This window comes from Lynx canadensis, chromosome X (genome assembly GCF_007474595.2).
Source record: "Lynx canadensis isolate LIC74 chromosome X, mLynCan4.pri.v2, whole genome shotgun sequence".
Classification (NCBI taxonomy): Eukaryota; Metazoa; Chordata; class Mammalia; order Carnivora; family Felidae; genus Lynx; species Lynx canadensis.
In genome coordinates this window covers 68,752,761-68,774,277 of record NC_044321.2, presented here as the reverse complement: position 1 = coordinate 68,774,277, position 21,517 = coordinate 68,752,761, and the positions used below count along the sequence as shown (strand labels likewise).

Below are 21,517 nucleotides of genomic sequence, written 5' to 3'. Positions count from 1 at the left end.
GAGTAATTGATCCCAAATGCAAGAACGAGATAGGGCAAGGGCCAGAGATCTAAGAGAAACAGATGTCAGCAACATGTCTGATGGAGAATTTAAAGCAATGATCATAAGGAGACTCATGGGCTTGAGATAAGAATAGAACACATAGGTAAGAGCCTTATCACAGAGATAAGAGAGTTAAAAAGGAACCAACTGGAGACAAACAGTGCAATAAAAGAGATAAGAAACAGGCTTGATGCAATGAACAAGAGGCTGGAAGAAGTAGAGGAACGAATTACTGACCTGGAAGACGAAATAATGGAAATTAATGAAGTTAAACAAAAGAGAGAAAGAATAATTATGGAACACGAAAATACACTTAAGGAACTTAGCGACTCCATCAAATGTAATAACATTTGTATTATATGAATACCAAAAAATGACAAGAGAGAAAAGGGGACAGAAAATTTCTTTGAAGAAATAATAGCTTAAAACTTACCTAATCTGGGAAAGGAAGCATACATCCAGATCCAGGAACAGAGAACTCCCATCAAAATTGACAAAAGCAGGCCAATACCAAGACTTATTGTAATTAAATTTGTGAAATATGGTGATAAGGAAAAGAATCTTAAAAGCAGCAAGGCAAAAGAAGTTCTTAACTTATCAGGAAAAACTCACAAGGCTAGCTGGAGATTTTTCAAAGACACTTTGCAAGCCAAAAGGGAATAACATAACATATTCAAAGTACTGAATGGGAAAAATCTGTATCCAAAAACACTCTATCCAGCAAGGTTATCACTCAGAATAGAAGGAGAGATAAAAAGTCTCCCACACAAACAAAAACTAAAGGAGTTAATGACCACTAAACCAGCCCTGCAAGAAACAGTAAAGGGGACTCTTTGAAATAGTAAAGGAGGCCAAAAGTGACAAAGGCAAGAAAGGATAAGAGAAAATCTACAGAAACAAGGGCAAAACAAGTAATAAAATGGCAATAAATACATATCTATCAATAATTACTTTGAATGTAAATGGAATAAACACTCCAATCAAAAGACATAGGGTATCAGAATGGATTAGAAAAGAAGACCCATCTATCTGCTGCCTACAACAGTCTCACCTTAGACCTAAAGACACGTGCAGATTGAAAATGAGTAGATGGAGAAAACTTTGCCATGCAAAAGGATGCCAAAAGAAAGCCAGAGTAGCAACATTTATATTGGACAAAAGAGACTTTAAAACAAAGACTGTAAAAAGAGACAAGGAAAGATACTATATGATAATAAATGCACAATCCAACAAGGAGATATAATAATTGCAAATTATGCAGTCAACATGGAAGCAACCAAATATACAAAGTAGTAACATAAAAGAATTGACTATAACATGATAATATTAGGTAGGGGCTTTGATACCCCAATTACATCAATGGACAGATCATCTAAACAGAAAAACAATAAGGAAACAATGACTGTGAATGACAGAGATGGACTTGACAGATATATTCAGAATATTCCATCCTAAAGCAACAGAATACACTGTTTTCAAGTGCACATGGGACACTGTCCAGAATAGATCACATGTTAGGTTACTAAACAGGCCTCAAGAATATCAAAAAGACTGATACCATTCCATGCACCTCTTCTGACCACAACACTAAGAAGTTAGAAATCAACCACAAGAAAAAAATTTGGAACAACCACAAATACCTGGAAGCTAAACATGCTGCTAAACAATGAATGAGTCAACCAAGAAATCAGAGAAGAAATTAAAAAATAAATGAAAACATAACGGTCCCAAACCTTTGGGACACAGCAAAAGCAGTCCTAACAGAAAATATATAGCAACACAGGCCTACCTCAAGAAGAAAAATCTCAAATATGCAACCTAACCTTACACCTAAAGGAGCTAGAAAAAGAACAAGAAGCAAAGCCTAAAGCTAGGATAAGGAAGGAAATTATAAAGACTAGAGCAGAAAAAAATGATATAGAAACTAAATAAAACAAACAAACAAACAATAAAACAGATCAATGAAACCAGGAGCTGGTTCTTTGAAATAACTAACAAAATTTATAAAACTCTAGCTAAACTTATCTAAAAAGATCCAAATAAATAACATTACAAATGAGAGGAGAAATCACAACCAACACCACAGAAATACAAAAAATCTTGAGAATATTATGAAAAACTCTATGCCAACAAATTTGGCAACTGGGAAGAAATGGATGAATTCCTAGAACTAACAAAACTGAAAAAGAAAGGTGGAGAAAACTTGAACAGACCAAAAAGCACCAAAGAAATTGAATCAATAATCAAAAATCTCTGAAAAAACACAAGTCCAGGGCCAGATGGCTTCACAGGCAATTCTGCCAAACATTTAAAGAAGAGTTAATAACTATACTTCACAAACTATTCCAAAAAATAGCAAAGGAAAGAAAACTTCCAAATTCATTTTATCAGGACAGTTTCACCCCAATACCAAAACCAGATAAAGACCTCCTAAAAAAGAGAACTATAGGCCAAAATTCCTGATAAACATGGATGCAAAAATTCTCAATAAAAAACCAGCAAACCAAATCCAAAAATATATTAAATAAATCATTCACTATGATCAAGTGATATTTATTCCTTGGCTACAGGGTGAATCAATATTCACAAATCAATCAATGTGATATACCAAATTAATAAAAGAAAAGATAAGAACCATATGATCCTTTCAATAGATGCAGAGAAAAACATTTGACAAAGTACAACCATTCATAATAAAAACCTTAAACAAAGTAGGGTTAGAGGAAACATACCTCAACATAATGAAGGCCATATACTAAAAACCCATGACTAATACATGCTAAATGAGAAAAACTGACAACTTATCCTTGACAGTCAGGAAAGAGATGGGGATGTCCACTCTCACCACTGTTATTGAACATTTTACTGGAAGTCCTAGCCACAACGAGATGACAAAAATAAAAAAAGCCATCTGAATCGGCAATGAAGAAGTGAAACTTTCACTATTCACAGATGACATGATACTATATACAGAAAACGTGAAAGACTCCACCAAAAAACCGGAGTAATAACTTCAGTAAAATGGCAGACACAAAATCAATGTATAGAAATGCATTTCTATACACCAATGATGATGCAGCAGAAAGAGAAATTAAGGAATCAGTCCTATTTACAATTGCACCAAAAACAAGATACCTAGGAATAAATCTAACCAAGAGGTGAAAGAACTATACTCTGAAAACTATAAAACACTGATAAAAGAAATTAAAGATGACAGAGGAAAGGGAAAGATATCCCATGCTCATGGACTCAAAAAACAAATATTGTTAAATTGTCTATACTATCCAAAGCAATCTTGGCTCAGTCGGTTAAGCATCCGACTCTCGGTGTCAACTCAGGTCATGATCTCATGGTTCATGAGTTTGAGCCCCACGTTGGGCTCTGCACTGATTGTTTGGAGCCTGCTTGGGATTGTCTCTCTCCCTCTCTCTCTGCCTTTCCTCTGCTCATGCTGTCTCTGTCTCTCTCAAAAAAATAAACAAGACAAAATTCCAACAGCATTTTTCACAGAGCTAGAACAAAAAACCCAAAAATTTGCATGGAACTACAAGAGACTTTGAATAGCCAAAGCAGTCTTGAAAAAAAAAAAAAAAAGCGAACCTGAAGACTCACAATTCCAAACATCAAGTTATATTACAAAGCTGTAGTGATCAACACAGTGTGGCACTGGCACAAAAACAGGGACATAGATCAATGGAACAGAACAGAAAACCTAGAAATGAACCTACAACTATATAATCAATTAATATTTGACATAAAAGGAAAGAATACCTACAAGAAAAAAGACTGTCTCTTCAACAAATGGTGTTGGGAAAACTGGACAGCCAAATGCAAAAGAAATTCGACCACTTTCTTACACCATATACAAAAATAACCTCTAAGTGGATGAAAGACCTAAATGTGAGATAGGAAACCACAAAAATCACAGAAGACAGACAAACACAGGCTGTAACTTCTTTGACACTGACCATAGCTACTTCTTTCTCAATATGTCTCCTGAGGCAAGGGAAACAAAGGCAAAAATAAACTATTGGGACTTCATCAAAATAAAAAGCTTCTGCACATCAAAAGAAAAAATCAACAAAACTAAAAGGCAACCTATGGAATGGGAGAAAATATCTGCAAATGACCTATCTGATAAAAGGTTGGTATCCAAACTATATAAAGAACTTCTAAAACTCAACACTCAAAAAACAATCTGATTAAAAAGTGAGCAAAAGACATGAATAGACATTTTTCCAATGAAGACATACAGATGGCCAAGAGACACTTGAATAGATTCTCAACATCACTCATCGTCAGGGAAATACAAATCAAAACTATAATACCTGTCAGAATTGCTAAAATTAACAGATAAGAACCAAGATGTGTTGGTGAGGATGTGCAGAAAGAGAAACCCTCCTGCACTGTTGGTAGTAATGGAAATTGGTGCAGCTTTTTGGAAAATAGTTTGGAATTTCCCAAATAGTTAAAAATAGAACTATGCAAAGTCCAGCATTTCCACTTTTAGGAATTTACCCAAGGAATACAAAAATACTAATTCATAGGTTTACATGCATCCCAATGTTATAACAGTATTATCTACAATAGCCAAAATATGGAAACAGCCCAAGTGTCCATCAACTGATGAATGGATAAAGAAGATATGGTATATATTTACAATGGAGTATTACTCAGCCATAAAAAAACATGAAATCTTGCCATTTGAAAGGACATGGATGGAACTAGAGAGTATTATGCTAACTGAAGTAATCACAGAAAGACAAATACCATATGATTTCACTCATATGTGGAACTTAAGGATCAAAACAAATGAGCAAAGGGAAAAAAAGAGAGAGAGAGAGGCAAACCAAGAAACAGACTCTTAACTATTATAGAGAACAAACTGATGGTTACCAGAGGGAAGGTGAGTAGAGGGATGGGTTAAACAGAATAGGGTTTAAGGAGTATACTTGTGATGAACACTGGGTGTTGTATGGAAGAGTTGAATCACTATATTGTACACCTGAAACTAATTATTACACTGTATGGTAACTTATTTAAATTTAAAAAATATTTAAAAAGATGAGAAACAAAGTATAATCATAATTAATTGTATTTGTAATTATAATTACAATTTTAATAGGAATAGCTATATTTTTTAAATTGTATTTGATATGATCATACAGAAAAGTCAACACTTTTCGTCTACAGTTCTATCAATTTTAATACATGTATAGTCACATAACCACCAGTATAATCAGGATATGGAACAGTTATTTTCACTCTTAAGAAAATCTCATGCTATCACATTATAGTCACACCTTTCCACTCCTAACTCCTAGGAACCACTGACCCTTTTTTTTTGTTGTTGTTACTATAGTTTTGTCTTTTTGAGAAAGTCATATAAATGGAATTATACAATATGTTAACTTTTTTAGACTGGCTTCTTATTGTCAGATTCATCAAGACTGTTGCATGTGTCAATGGTTTACTCCTTTTACTGGTGAATACAATTTCTTTGTTTAGAAATGCCAAAATATAGTTTACTCCTGAAAGATATTGAGGTTGTTTCCAGCTTTTGGTAATCATAGAGTTACTATAAACATTTATGTACAGATTTTTCATTTTTCCAGGGTAAATACCCAGCAGTGGGATTACTTGGTCTCATGGTAAGTACATGTTTAAGTTTACAAGAGAAATTTTCAAACTGATTTCCAGTTTTGTTTTTTTTTTAATATGGAATGCTTCACCAATTTGCATGTCGTCCTTGAGCAGGGGCCATGCTCGTCTTCTCCGTCTTCTCTGTATCGTTCCAATTTTAGCATATGTGTTGCTGAAGCAAGCACTGGAATAGCTATATTTTTAAAAACACATTCTTTATAAAAGTAAACATGCTGTAAAATAGACAAATTTTTTTCACAGTAGCCTATCCTAACAATATTCAATAAAACATAAGAGGTTTTCCCATGACAGTAAAATTCACAATATATTGGTATTAAAAGAGAAAATGTATTTTTTTAAACCCTACCTTTTCTTGCTGAAAACAAGCCTGCTAATCCTGAAACTGTAATCACTCCAATTTTTGGAAGAAAATCTCTAGGTGGATTCTTCAGATAGACATAAGCATCTTTTAAGAAAGACATAAGCATCTTTTAAGAAATAAGTTAAAAATTAATATAAATGACTTATTATAACTAGGCACTGTATATATGATGCAGAAAAGCTAAAGAAATTTGTTATCATAGTAGCAGATGGTGTAAACACTTCAGAAAAGCTACACAAAAGAATGATTTGAATAGTAATTTAAAAAGGTGTTTAAAATAGTCCTTGTTACAAAATAAAATCTTCCTTCCACAGCTGATTTGATAATTGTTTTCTTAATACAGGCAATTATTACTCTTTAATTAAATATGATGCACGAGTATACACTTTAATGTGAATTACTGTAAACTAAATGCCTGATTGTGTATATACTATATCCCTATCATTGATTCAAAATGCTTCTGGCATTATGTGTTCAAACTGTGGCAGGATCCAGTAAGAATGGAAATACTTTATTAGAGAACTTTGAATAACTAACTAGGGATACATGTAACTTCTAGACCCTGCATGCCACTACTCCCCAATACCCAGAGGAGCCACTGTTCTTGGTTAAAACCAATGATCAGGATTAGAAGTGACCCTAGACCAAAAGTAGATGAAGAGTGGACACAAGTCTAGATTTCCTGGCTTTTTATATACATAAATTATTTGTTTCCATATAACTCAAGAAAATACATTCTTCTATCACAATTATTTAATGCCAATCACTTATTTAATCGTATTCTTCAAGACAAATGAGGAATATAGTTTGGAATTCCAACATACCTTAAGTAATGATAACACATACTTAAGTAATGATAACACATTACTTAAGTAATGATAACACATTAAATGGAAACATTTAAAAATGATCTTTCTGTCTCCCGTACACATTTATGTTGACAACTGGCTGAGGCCAAGAATATTAGGAAGATATGTCTACTGCCAAATACCATTATCAAACTAAAGAGTCAAATACAAGTGCTATCCAACATTAGCTCAAACATTCTAGAGTGACTAGTGGGTATACTGTTTCCTAGGAATAGATAGCAAAATTCTACATATTTTAACAGCAAATAGCACTTATTTAAACTAACTGATAACAATGGAGACATATTGCTAATTTGTGGTTTGAGTATATAATATGGGCTTTGCAGCTAAAACAGACCTCAGTTTGAGTCCAGGTACTGCCATTTACTAGCTATGTGACCTTGGTAACCAACTTAACCTTTCTAAACCTCAGTTTCCTTATCTGTAAAAAGGGAATAATTATAATACCAACACTCATAGAATTATTATAAAAATTAAATTAGATAAATTATGTACAATGTTTATCATAGTGTCTTTGCATATAATAATTGCTTAATAAGTGATCGGTACTATTACTTTGTTACTGTTATCATAAAGTGCTATACAGAGTATTTTCTCAGTTCATAAAACATGATAATGAATAACATAACATGTTTATTTTTCTCACATTTAAATCTGTCAAGTTAAAAAGACAACAGAACATTTCTAATTATGGATGGTTCACTCACCTACCTTTTCCAAATTGTACTGTATCCATTATCCCATTTTTCACAAAGACATAAACACCCTAAGCACAAAGAAAAAAAAAAAAAAAAAGGACAGCTGAATTTTTCAAGATGTTGACAATTAAACAGTCCACATCTCATGAGACCAAGTGTTGAGTTACCACTGCACCCAAATCTAAGTCTAACTTTCCCATTTATTCACTATGAGAATACTTGTTTTACTTAGCTTCTTTTCATTTCTTGCTTTTCATTCTATTTAACACGAATAATACTTATTTACTATTTTCCTCATATAAACAGGTGAAGTAATGCCTACAGTCAGAGCATCTCACAGATAATTTATTGCAGAAACACAAAGGTTTATCATCTTATTTTATAAAGGCTTAAAAAATGAATGAAATTTAAATAAAGCAGGGATAGAGGTATATTTCAGCTTAGCAATATCTGACTAATAAAGATATGGCAGCAACAACATAATGTTTGTGAAGAAAGTAATAACAACAAGCCTAAAGTGCTTCGTCTTCTCCTTTTTTTAGTGTGCATTAGAATGGGAAAAAAACCTAGACATTTATCTTAAGATACAAATCATCCTACATAGACTGGTGTTTGTTTTTATAGAGGAACATAAATTCTCTACAAATCAAGATTATATAAATCCACTGAAGGGATTAAAGTCTTCATTTTTTCCTTTTACCTGTTTCTAACTATTTTAATGCAACAAATATAGTTATATTCATTTACTGAGCAATAGGTACTATCTCAGTTACATCAGAAGGAAAATGAAGGCACAGAATGATTTACCTATAGTAATCATCCACAGTCATGCTTTACTCTATTGAAGAAACCAGAAACGCAACTGAAATATATGGTCTCCATCTCTAAACTAGCTGCTATGAAACCATGGAATAAAAACAACAAAAAAGATTTTCAAAGCAAAGAACACAGAAATAATTACATTAGACAAGAAAGAAATAAGTCATTGTTATTGTGTTATCTTGGTATTAGTAACTTTGTCTTAGAGATTTTCATGCAGAGGTTCATCCTGTTCATCATGGTTTCAAGCTGTACAAACCAACACAGATCATAAATGCCACTGAATTACTTCTCTTTAAAGACTGTCTCTTGGGGCGCCTGGGTGGCTCAGTCTGTTGAACGTCCAACTCTTGATTTTAGCTCACATAATGATCTCATAGTTGTGAGATTGAGACCCATTTCAGGCTCCACGCTGAGCATGGTACCTGCTTGGGATTCTCTCTCCCTCTCTCTCTGCCCCTCCCCAACTTGTGTCCTTTCTCTCTCTCTCAAAATAAGTAAATAAGCTTAAAAAAAAAAAAAGGACTGTCTCTTGAGAACACTACACCTTCAAAGTTATAATATCTATTGACCAGACGACTGCAAACATGGGTGCTTCAGTCAACATTCCTAGCTGAGTCCAGCCTTCTAGCCATCTGTGACAAAGCGCTACAGATGTGAATGAAGCAGTCTTAGATCCTCTACATTAGCCCATTCACCTGATGAATAACACTGAAGAACTTCTGACAATACCAAATGCAACATGAGAATCACGTGTCCGAACAAATCAAAAACCTCCAACATTAAACCACTATTATAACTTAACTTACCTTACACCAGCCAATATAATGACCAGTTGTTTTGCGGATGGATGCAAAGCCCATTTGTAAATGACCAGGCTGCTCTTCAACATATTTAGACTGCAGAGGTGGTGTGGTATATATGGGGAGCTAGAGACAAAAAAAAAGTTCATGTTAAAAATATAAAATGATGGACATCCTTTTCCAGGAGTAAGGCAGAAGAGAAATCCTCATGAACCTTCCTCCTATAAAAGCAACTAAAAATGCTGACAAAATATTCTTAAAAACCATCTTAAATGGGAGGAATGATCCTGTAAGCTGTTTATAAAGACTGTTCAGAAACCCAGAATTAAAAAAAAAAACAGCTGAAATTCAGAGATAAACAATAGAGTCAGCTTTTACCTTGTTGTCATTTGCTGTAAAACAGATGGTTCATGGAGTATGGAATCAAGAAACAAAACCCAGAAAAAGCTTGAGGTGGGCAATCTTAGTGGGGACCCTATAAAGCTGGCATCTCAAAGTTATAATATCATCAACTTAAAAGTGAATTAAGAATAAACAGTTCACTGCAAATAACTGTTAGGAAAATTGACTGTATCAAAGTCTGGGCACCAAGTACAGAGGAAAAAAAATATTTCCTAAGAACTGGCAAACACAAGTGAGAGCTCATATAACCTGCAGCATTTTAAACTAACTGGGTAATTGGAGAAATCTTAAACCAATAATACATTTAAAGTACTTCTAAGCTGGTAGCCCTCACATATGCTTGGCAGAAACAAATCTCTCCCCTCTGGAGGAAGCTACCAAGACTTGAAAGAATTTCAACAGATAAAGTTCCAAGAAATATGAGCCCATAATGTTAAGAAGAAGAAGAAGAAGAAAAAGAAAAAGAAGAAGAAGAAAAAAACAAAGAAGGTAAATAAAGTTAGAAAACACAAGGAAGTATCTGGACAAGAGCTAGCAGAAACAACAAAGAACAGACTCAGATCCACAAAGAATGTATAAATGGAACATGTAATATCAAGCACATTTATTGTTGTTTTTAAAGAAATAAAAGAAGGAAATATGGGTTCAGAGGAAGAGAGTACAAAAATTACCAAAGCTAATGTAAACAGAGAACTTCTGGAACTGGAAATTAAAAAAATAAAGAACTCAACTGGCAGGCAAGGGAGATGGCAGAGTAAGGGGACCCTAAGCTCACCTGGCCCTGTGGATACAACTAAGTAACACATCAGTGTAAATAACCCAGAAAACAATGCAAAGACTGGCAAAACAAATTCCATGACAAAAGGTGGAGAAGAGACCACAACAAAAAGTACAGGAAGAGCAGAGACCTGGTGGGGAGCTAAAAGAGCCCTGGGAATCCAGAGTCAGGAGGGAACCTAGGGGCAGAGAATTCTGGCAAGAAACAATCACAGTGGGGAGCCCACACAGGGATGGCAGGGGGAAGAATCCCCAAAATATTTGGCTTTGAAAGCAAGAAGGGTCAAATTTTGTGAGTTCTTAAAGCCAGAGGGACTTAAAACTTGGAATTTTAAAAATCAGCAGTCTTAGCTCTGGAAGACCCCAGAGGGCATTAGGAAGCTCAGTCCCACCCTTAAAGAGATAACACTATAAGCAGTCTGATGAGATCTAGAGTAGAAGCAGCAGTTTGAAACACACCTGGGGCAAACAAGGAGAATTATTTACTCACCTCAGAGCAGTCCCAGATAGTCTGGGATCCCAGGGAGGCCTTTCCAGGAATAAAGGAGCTGGCAAGTGACATTTCCCTCCCCTGTCCCTCAGCATAAACACAAGGCCACCTGAAGGAACCAGTGCAGCACTGACACTAAGTAACTTTCTTATACCAAGCCCCACACCCTGTGATTTGGCAGATCCATCCATTCCAGTCATACGCTTTGGGTTCCCTATCCAGAAGACCAGCATTAACCTCACCAACAACGCATCTCCTGATCCACACATTTTCCAAGCCTCAATCCCAGGGGGCAATGACTGATCACCTCCCAGAGACTATGTGCACACCTTGTTAAAACTAAGCCCCTCACATACAAAAACTGGGGAGGGGGTAGGTCACCTGGCTCAGTCGGTTAAGCATCCAACTCTTGTTTTCAGCTCAGGTCATGATCTCATGATTGTGAGATTTGAGCCCCACATCAGGCTCTATGCTGATAGCGCAGAGTTTACTTGGGATTCTCCTTCTCTCCCTCACTCTCTCTGGCCCCCTCCCATGCTCTCTTTCTCAAAATAAATAAATAAACAAACATTAAAGGAAAAAAACCTCACACCCCCTACCCACGTGTGCTTTTTGAACCAGCCCTGGACATCCCCAGTATCCAAACAAACTACGTGCCCCCTGTGGAAGAGGACCAGTGCCACCTTGTTAAAAGTGTGCACCCCTCCCACTACTTTCAAGAGCATAAGACCTAGCTGAGTTTCCTAATGCACAGAAATAGACACAGAGAGTTAGACCAAATGAAGAGACAGAGAAACATGTCCCAAATGAAAGAACAGGCTCAAACCACAGCAAGAGAACTAACTGAAATGAATATAAGTAATATGCTAGATATAGAATTTGAAATAATGATCATAAAGATATGCACTGGACTTGAGAAAAAGTAGAGGACATCAGTGAGACCCTTAAGAAAGAGATAAAAATGAACCAATAATAGTTGTAGAACACGATGAATGAAATTAAAAATAAACTTGATGGAATTAATAGCATGCTAGAGAAGGCAGGAAAATGAATTAATGACCTGGAAGACAGAGTAATGAAAAGTAATCAAACTGGGCAGGTGAGGAAAAAAATGTGCAAAATGAGAATAGACAGGAAACTCAGTCACTCCATCAAGAGTAATAACATTCACATTAATTGGATTCCAGAATAAGAGAGAGAAAAGGGGGAAGAAAAGTTTTTTTTGAAAAAATAATACCTGAAAACTTCCCTAATTTGTGGAAGGAAACAAGATATCCCAATCCACAGACATCCCCCAACAAATTCAACCCAAGGAAGTCCACACCAAGGCACACAGTAATTAAAATGACAAAAAAAATTGTGATAAAAAAAGAATTTTAAAGGTTGCAAGAGAAAAAAGATACTTGTATACAAGAGAAACACCATAAGGCTATCAGCAGATAATTCAGCAGAAACTTTACAGGCCAGAAGGGAGTGGCATGATATAAGAAATGAGCAGAAAGGGAAAATACACAGCCAAGAATACTCCATTCAGCAAGGCTATCATTCAGAATAAGGGAGAGAGAAAGAATTTCTCAAACAAAAACTAAAGTATTTCATGACCACTAAACTAGTCCCACAAGAAATATTAAACAGGACTCTTTAATGTTTATCTATTTATTTTGGGAGAGGGAGAGAGAATCCCAAGTAGGTTCCACATTGTCAGTGCAGAGCCTGGCATGGGGCTCAATCTCACAAACGGTGAGATTATGACCTGAGCCGAAATCAAGAGTTGGAGGAGGCTTAACCAGGTGAGCTGCCCAGGTGCCCCTGAAGAGGACTCTTTGAGTGGAAAGGAAATATCGTAAGAGTATGAAAAGTAAAAAATACAAAAGCAGTAAAAACAAATACATTTGAAAAAAGCAGTCAAGGGATTCACAAAATAAAAGGATATAAAATATGACACCATATATCTAAAATGTGGGGAACAGGGCATACTGGACAAGTTGCAATCAAAAGAAAACTACTATAAGCTATATTAATATTAGACAAAATTTTTAAAAATATTAGACAAGATAGACTTTAAGACAAAATCCATTATTAGATATAAAGTGACTCTATCAAGACAAAAAGCTTAAATAACTAGAAATATTATAATCTTAAACTTGTATGCATCTATTAACATATCCTCAAAATATCTGAAACAAGAACAGACATATTCACTATCATAGGTTTAACTTACTCTCTCGGCAATTGGTTGATCAAAAGAAGATTTAAAAAATAAATAAATAAGATTTCTGCAACATCGTGGCATTCTGAAAAAGATCTGAAAACTAGATGAACTACTTCTCCACAAAAAGCATAAAAAGACCACACTGAGACAAGTAAGTGAGACAAAGATACAGTCTCACCAAAAACAGCTCCCCGGCAAGGCAACACACAATAGGGAGGAATCTAACAATCCAGTACTGCTTCTGGAGGAGCAAGGGATTGATGGCCCACATCAACCATCCCAATGCCTGGAATCTGCACTTCAGAGATGGCGCCACACACAGAAAAGTCTACCTGAGAAAACCAAAGGTATTAACATCCAAGGGACCCAATTCACTACAGGAAACTGAGACTACCCTTTTAAAGGGCTTCTTTCACTCATACTGAGATCCAGTGAAAAAACAACAGTTTGAAAGCACCTACACTATATGTAAAGGAGAATTATTTGCCTACCTAAAAGCATCCGATGGAGAGGGAGGGGACAGTTGAAATTCTCTTCAAAGACAGAGGTGCTGACAGACACTAATTTTATATTCCCCACCTACTCTGATAGCACAGGTGGGCGCACTCAGACATGGCAATCTCTCACTGACTTGGTAATACAGGTAGAGTGAAAGAAAGGTTGAGGCACTATCCTGCTGCCTTGCTGAAGGCAGAGAGTGTGAGCGGTTGCAGCACTACCTTGCTTCTAGCTGGGGCAAGCTAGCACAAACAATCACAGCACTCTCCCACTCCCTGGCTAAAGTCACTAAGCACAGACATTTGTGACACTCTGCCCTTCCCTGGCTAGGGCTAGCAAGTGCAAGTAGCCATGGCATTCTCCTACAGACAAGGCATTCTCTCATTGAATTCTTGAAGCCCAAAGGTATGGGTAGACAAAATATTTCCCCTGCTGCCTTTCTAAAACCAGTGAGTATGCCCAACCCCTTACACTCTCCAGCTAAAGCCAGTGGGCATACACAGTTCCCAAAGAAGATACACCTTGATGACTTAGGCCTGGAGGCCAAGGAGGCTGGCTTCCCTGAGTTCCATGGAAATGTAAAAATTGGAAAGATAGTCTTTAGAAGGTCTCCAACCCAGGGCACTGCAGACAAGAGAATGAAACACAACCCCAGTCTTCCTATGAAAAAGTCCTATATGCTTAGCCTGGAGCTTTAATCTAGGGACAGGCTTCAGGTTTCCCATATATCTAGAGGCTAAGGAGGTATTCCCAGGAACATAAACAGGGAGATGTCATCCTTGTACACCCCTTTGACTTTGAGATGTCCCAGAAAGGAGCTTATATATTCATCTGGAACCCTAATTTTTGCAAGTATCAACCAGGGCATACCAAGATCTCATGAAATGGAGGACAGCAGAAATTATAAATGTGGCACTACAAAAATGTAAATACTTACATGCTTTCAAAGCTGCTTCCTGATATCAGTCTGAAATTAGGTGCTAAGTAAGATTACTCCACTTGTAATGATGACAGTCTTGGTACACCCTCACAATAGGAACACATTATGAAAACATCAGGTAGACTAAACAACCACAAACGTTTGAGAGACAACCAAGCACTAGGGCAAGGTTGAATAAGAAGTATGTATCATCAACTACATAAGACCACCACTTCAAGATAGGAGAGGCAACTGTTTTGCCTAATACATATGAACAGAAACAGAGTCAAACAAAATGGAAAAAAAACAGTAATATGTTCCAAATGAAACAAGATAAAACCTTAGCCAGGGTGGGGGGGTGGGGGGGAACCTTAATGATACAAAGATAAGTAATCTACCTGATAAAGAATTCAAAGTAATGGTCCTAAAGATGTTCACCAAACTCAGGAACCAAACAGAACAGACACAGTGAGAATGTCAACAAAGATGCATAAAATATAAGAAGGTACCAAACTGAAGTCACATAGCTGAAAAATACAATGAGCGAACTGAAAAATACACAACAGGGGTTCAACAGCAGACTGGATGAAGCAAAATGGATTAGTGATCTGGAATACACAGCAATGGAATTCACCCAGACAGAGCTGGAAAAAGAAAAAAGAATTGGGAAAAAAAAGAGAGAATTTAAGGGACCTCTGGGACATCACCAAGCAAAATAATGTTGGCACTATAGGATAACAAAAAACAAGAGAAAAGGACAGCAAAATTATTTAATGAAATAATGGCTAAAAACTTCCCTAACCTGGGGAAAGAAATAGACATATAGGTCCTGGAAGTGCAGAAAGTTCCAAACAAGATGAAACCAAAGAAAGACATATCAAGACACATTATAACTAAAATGTCAAAAGTTAAAGACAGAATCTTCCAAGCAATAAGAGAAAAACAAATTGCTACACACAAGGGAGATCCCTAAGGCTACCAGAAGATTTCTCAGCAGACACTGCAAGCCAAAAAGGAATGATATGACATATTCAAAGTCCTGAAAGGAAAACAACTTCTAACCAAGAATAGAGGCAAGATTATCCTTTACAACAGAAGTAAGAGAGTTCCAAATAAGCAAAATCTAAAGGAGTTCATCACTATTAATCCAGACTTAAAAAAAATATTTAAAAAGACTATTTTAACCTGAAAAGAAATGACACTAATAGAAAGAAAACAAAACAAAAATACCATTAGAAAAGGTAAATGTATATTAAAGGAAGTGGACCAGTCACTTATAAAAATGCAATAAAGGTTAAAAGACAAAAGCAGTAAAATTAACTAAAACTATAATAATTAGTTCAGAGACATAAAATGACATAAAAAAGATAAAATGTGGAAGGGGAATAAAAATGTAGTTTTAGAATGTGTTCAAATTTAAGTTGCTATCAACTCAAAATACAGTTATATATATGATATATGTGAAACTCACAGTAACCACACACAAAAAAAGTTATAGTAAACATATAAAAGAAGATGAGAAAGGAAACCAAACATATCACTAAAGAAAGCCATCAAACCACAAGTGAAGACAGAGGAAAAGAACAGAGAAGAACTACAAAAATGGCCAGAAAACAATTAATGAAATGACAATAAGTATATAACTATCAATAATTACTCTAAATGTAAATGGACTAAGTTCTCCAATCAAAAGACATAAAGTGGCTGAAAGAATAAATATCCAGGACACATTTATATACAACCTACAGAAGACACACTTCAGAAGTAAAGACAAACAGACTAATAGTGAAGAGATGGAAAAGTATTCCAAGCAAATAGAAAAAAAAAAAAAAAAAGATGGTGTAGCTACACTCATATTAGACAAAATATTACTTTAAAACAAAGACTGTAAAAAAAAAAAAACAAAGAAGGGTGCTACATAAAATAAAGGGGTCAATCCAGCAGAAAGATGTAACATTTATAAATATATATGCATGAGCCATAAAACACCAAAATATAGAAAGGAAATAATAAAAGCCCTAAAAGGAGAAATGGACAGCAACACAATAATAGTAGGGGATTTTAATACCACACTTATATCAATGAATATATCATTTACATAGAAAATCGACAAGGAAACATTGGCCTTAAATGACACATTAGATGAGGCAGACTTAATAGATATATACAGAATATCTCATTCCATAGCTGCAGAATACACGCTCTTTTCAAGTGTACATGGAATATTCTCAAGGATAGATCACATGTTAGGCCACAAAACAAGTCTCAAAAATGCAAGAATGAAATCCTATCAAGCTTGTTTTCAAACCTCAATGGTATGAAACTAGAAATCAACTATAAGAAAACTATAAAAACTATAAACACATAGAGATGAAACAGCATGTTACTGAAAAACTACTGGGACACATTTTCTGGGTAATAGAAGAAATCATGAGATAAATAAAATAATACATAGAGACAAATGAAAATAGAAACATGACATACCAAAAGCTATGGGATGCAGCAAAAGCTGCATGTCATAAGTTTATGGCCTATCTCAAGAAACAAGAAAAATCTCAAATAAACAATATAACTTTTCACAAAGTAACTATAAAAAAGAAGAACAAAGCCTGAAGTTAGTAGAAGGAAGGAAATAATAAAGATCAAAGTGGAAATAAATGAAGAGACAAGAAAGACAATAGTAAAGATCAAACTAGGAACCAGTTTCTTGAGAAGATAAACAAAATCAGTAAACATTTAGTTAGACTCACATACACACACATGCGTGCATGCACACACACACACACACACACACACAAAAGAGGAGGGGCTTCAAAATTAAATCAGAAATAAAGGAGTAGTTGCAACCGGTACTACAGAAACATGAAGCATCAAATAAGACTACAGGGAACAGTTATATGCCAACAAACTGGAAACTATAAATAGACTTATAGAAACATGCAATTTTCCAAGACTGAATCATGAAGAAATAGGAAATATGAATACACATAATTGAGTCAGTAATCAAAAAACTCCCAAAACACAAAAGTCCAGCACCAGACGGCTTCATTGATGAATACTACCAAACCTTCAAAAAGGATTTAATATGCATCCTCAGAATCTTCCAAAGAATTGAAGATGAGGAAACTCTTCCAAACTCATTGTATGAGGCCAGTATTACTCTGCTATCAAACTAGACAAGGACGCTGGAAAATAAATACAGGCCAACATCCCTGATGAACACAGATGCAAAAATCCTCAACAAAATATTAGCAAACTGAGTTCAACAGTAAACTAAAAAGATCATACATTATGATCAAGTGATTTATTTCAGGGACACAAGGATATTCAACATCTGCAAATCAAACATGATACACCATGGTAACAAAATGAAAGATAAAAACCACATGATCATCTCAATAGGTAGAGAAACATTTGACAAAATTAAAAAACCATTTATGACAAAAACTGTAAACAATGTGGGTAAGGAGGAACATACTTCAACATATCAAAAGTCATATATGACAAACCCAGGGCTATTCAATGATGAAGAACTGAAAAGTTTTTCCCCTAAGACAATGAATAAGACGAGGATGCCCACTCTCTCTGCTTTTATTCAACATAGTATTGTACGCTTAGTCACATCAATTAGGTAGGAAAAAGAAATAGAAGGCAACCAAATTGGAAAGGAAGAAGTACAACTGCCGTATACACACAGCATATTATGCATGGAAAACCCTGAAGAACCCACAAAAAATAATTTGTTAGAACTAATGCATGAATTAGATAAAATTGAAGAATACAAAATTAACATACAGGAATCTATTGTGTTTCTAAACACTAATAACTATCAGAAAGAGAAATCAAGGAAACAGTCCCATTCACAATTGCATGAAAAAAGGAAAATGACAAGGAATGAATTCTTCCAGGGAGGTGAAAGATCAGTAGAATGAAAACTATAAGACATTAATTAAAGAAAGTGAAGACACAAAAAATGGAAATATATTTCATGCTCTTGGACTGGAAGAGTTAATGTTAAAAATGACTATAAAACCCAAGGCAATTAACAGATTCAATGCAATCCCTATAAAAATTCCATGGCATTAATTCTGTGGCATTTTCCACAGAAACAGAAGAAATAATCCTGAAATATATATGGAATGACAAAGATTCTGAAGCTAAAACAATCTTGACAAAGAAAAAAGCCTGAGGTATCACACTATACCTGATTTAAAACTATACTACAAAGCTATAGTAATGAAAAGATTATGATATTGGCATAAAAACAGACATACAGGGGAGCCTGAGTGGCTTAGTCAGTTAAACAACCGACTTTGGCTCAGGTCATGATCTCGTGGTTCGTGGGTTCAAGCCCCATGTCAGGCTCTGTGCTGACAGCTCAGAGCCTGGAGCCTACTTCAGATTCTGTGTCTCCATCTTTCTCTCTCTCTGTTCCTCCCCTGCTCACACTCTGTCTCTATCTCTCTCAAAAATAAATAAACATTAAAAAAAAAAAAACAGACACACAGATCAACAGAACAGCAAAGAGTCAAGTAATAAAACTATCCATTTATGGTCAATTTCTGTCAAAGGATGCAAGAACATACAATATGGAAAGGAAAGTCTCTTCAGTAAATGGTGCTGGGAAAATTTGACAGCTACACAGAAAAAACTGAAATGGTGGGAAAATAGAACCTTTGGAGCCATACAGATTTTGTCATGTATCACAATGTTAATTTTGCATGTTTTGGATTCTCTACTGAAGATTTTGCTTAAAAAAATTCAGGGAAAGAGTAAAGAAGGCAGAGTTGTAGGAGGATCTTATCAGTGCTTTGTCCCTCAAACACAGCTAAATAATTATCAAGTCATTCTGAACACCCAGGAAAACTATCTGAGTACTGAGGGAACAAACTGCACATCTAGAGGAAGAAAAGAGAAAACACTGTGGAAGGCAGGAGGTGTGGAGACATGATGTGAGGGAGAAAACAATCATGGATAGTACAGAAGGGAGGGAGCCCTGATCACAGAGAGAAGAGAGAGACAGGAAGAGAGAGACAGGAAGAGAGAGAGAGACAGAGAAGAGAGAGAGATAAAGTAGCACTGAGGAGACTGCACAAGAAAAACACCTCCCCCAAAACATTGACTGGAGAAATGAGAAGGGCTGATTATTGCAAGTTTTTACAAGCAGCTGAGCTCAAAGTCTAAAATTTTAGAAGTCTTCATGATCACTCGTTCTGAGGATCCCCTGGATCACACTGGGAGAGACTTCCTGCACCCAGTGCATTTGGAAGAGGTGACACTGCCTCTCAAGGAACAAAAGAGCCAGTGGGTGCCAATGAGCTGCCTGATTAATTAGCATTCAGAGACACACCTGCTGAGAACAGCTACCTGGATGCCAAATGTTTGCTTTACCATACAATCCAAGCCCATGCATGGTCATGCAACTACTTTTCTAGGACAAACCGGTACCAGCCAAAGCACAGCAAGAGCCTCCCCCAGAGGATCAGCATGGATCTCTGCCATGCCAGGTCCCTAAAATTTGCAGTTCTGAAACACAGTTGCACACCTGAGATAAAACAGGAGAACTGGGCTGCTAGGAATCAAGACAACTTCGACATGGACAGGATAAAGGTAGTAATCTGACAGAAACCTGGGACACAAGATGAGACTGTTCACTCTTCTGTGAGGGATTCCTGCACAGTGGCAGACGTGAACTCCCTTATCCAGGTAAGAGGGCAGGCTGACACCATTTTTCAAACTTCCCATCAGCATGGACAGACTTCATCAAGCAGCACAGAGCACACAGAGGAGGTTTGAGCCTCTTAAAACAAGTTCCACACCACTGTGCTGTGCAGGTGCCTTTTTACTGGGGAAAGTGTGATTGAGAGCCAGAGCAGTAGCAGGTATCTCTTCCAGAAGACCAGCACAAAACCCCCACACACAACAGATACACTGACCACAGAGTGCTGCAAAGTTCAGTTCTAATGCAAATAGGACCAGAAACACTTTCCTACCACACAAAAAACAGAGTCTTAGACAAAATTCCAAGACAGAGGAATTCATCCCAAAAGAAAGAACAAGAAGAGGTTGAGGTCCTGGTGGTAATCAAAATAGATATAAGTAATATGCTTAAACCAGAATTTAAAACAACATAAGAATACTGGCTGGTCCTGAAAAAAGCATAGTAATAGAGACCATTACCTAAAAGATGACAGACCTAAAAACTAGCCAGGCCAAAATAAAAAATGCTGTCACTGAGATGCAAAACCAACTGAGAATAATGACAACAAGGATGGAAGAAGTACAGGGAGGAATAAGTGACACACAGAATGAAATTATGGAAAAAACGAAGCTGAAAAGAGGGGAAGAAAAATATTGGATCATGAATAGACTTAAGAAAATCAGTGACTCCATAAAGCATAATAACGTTCACATTATAAGAGTCCCACAAGAAGAAGAGAGAGAAAAAAGGGCAGAAAGTTTATTTGACCAAATTATACCTGAAAACTTTCCTAATCAGGGGAAAGAAACATAACTCTGAATCCAGGAGGCACAAGAACTCCCATCAAAATAAAAGCTGGCCAACACCAAGACACACTGTAGGTAAAATTTGTAAAATACAGAGATAAGGAAAGAATCATGAAAGCAGCAAGGGAAAAGAAATCCCTAACCTACAAGGAAAGACACATCAGGTTAGCAGCAGATCTCCCCACAGAAACCTGGCAGGCCAGAAGGCAGTGGCATAATATATATATTGTGCTGCTGAAGGGGAAAAATATGCAGCCAAGAATAATATAACCAGAAAGGTTGTCATTCAGAATAGGAGACATAAAGAGTTACCCAGACAAACAAAAACTAAAAGAATTCATGACCACTATACCAGCCCTACAGGAAATACTGAAAGAAATCTTTTGAGTGGTAAAGAAAGACCAAAAATAACAAAGACTAGAAAGGAACAGAGAAAATTTCCAGAACCAACCACTT

At 36.0% G+C, this 21,517-nt stretch overlaps 1 protein-coding gene and 1 pseudogene across 3 annotated transcripts in view; both read right to left on the bottom strand.

Moving 5' to 3' along the window:
* The window catches only part of APOOL (apolipoprotein O like), a 102,979-nt gene that overhangs the window by 23,852 nt on the left and 57,610 nt on the right, over positions 1 to 21,517 (bottom strand). For all 3 annotated transcript variants that reach the window (XM_032592104.1, XM_032592103.1, XM_030305370.2), the window contains 3 exons: positions 9,263 to 9,382; positions 7,648 to 7,702; positions 6,053 to 6,151 (listed from right to left, as the gene is read on the bottom strand). In XM_032592104.1, the coding sequence (XP_032447995.1) occupies positions 6,053 to 6,151; positions 7,648 to 7,702; positions 9,263 to 9,382 (274 nt within the window). The remainder of the gene's footprint in view (positions 1 to 6,052; positions 6,152 to 7,647; positions 7,703 to 9,262; positions 9,383 to 21,517) is intronic.
* On the bottom strand, positions 5,755 to 5,870 carry LOC115507924 (annotated as a pseudogene).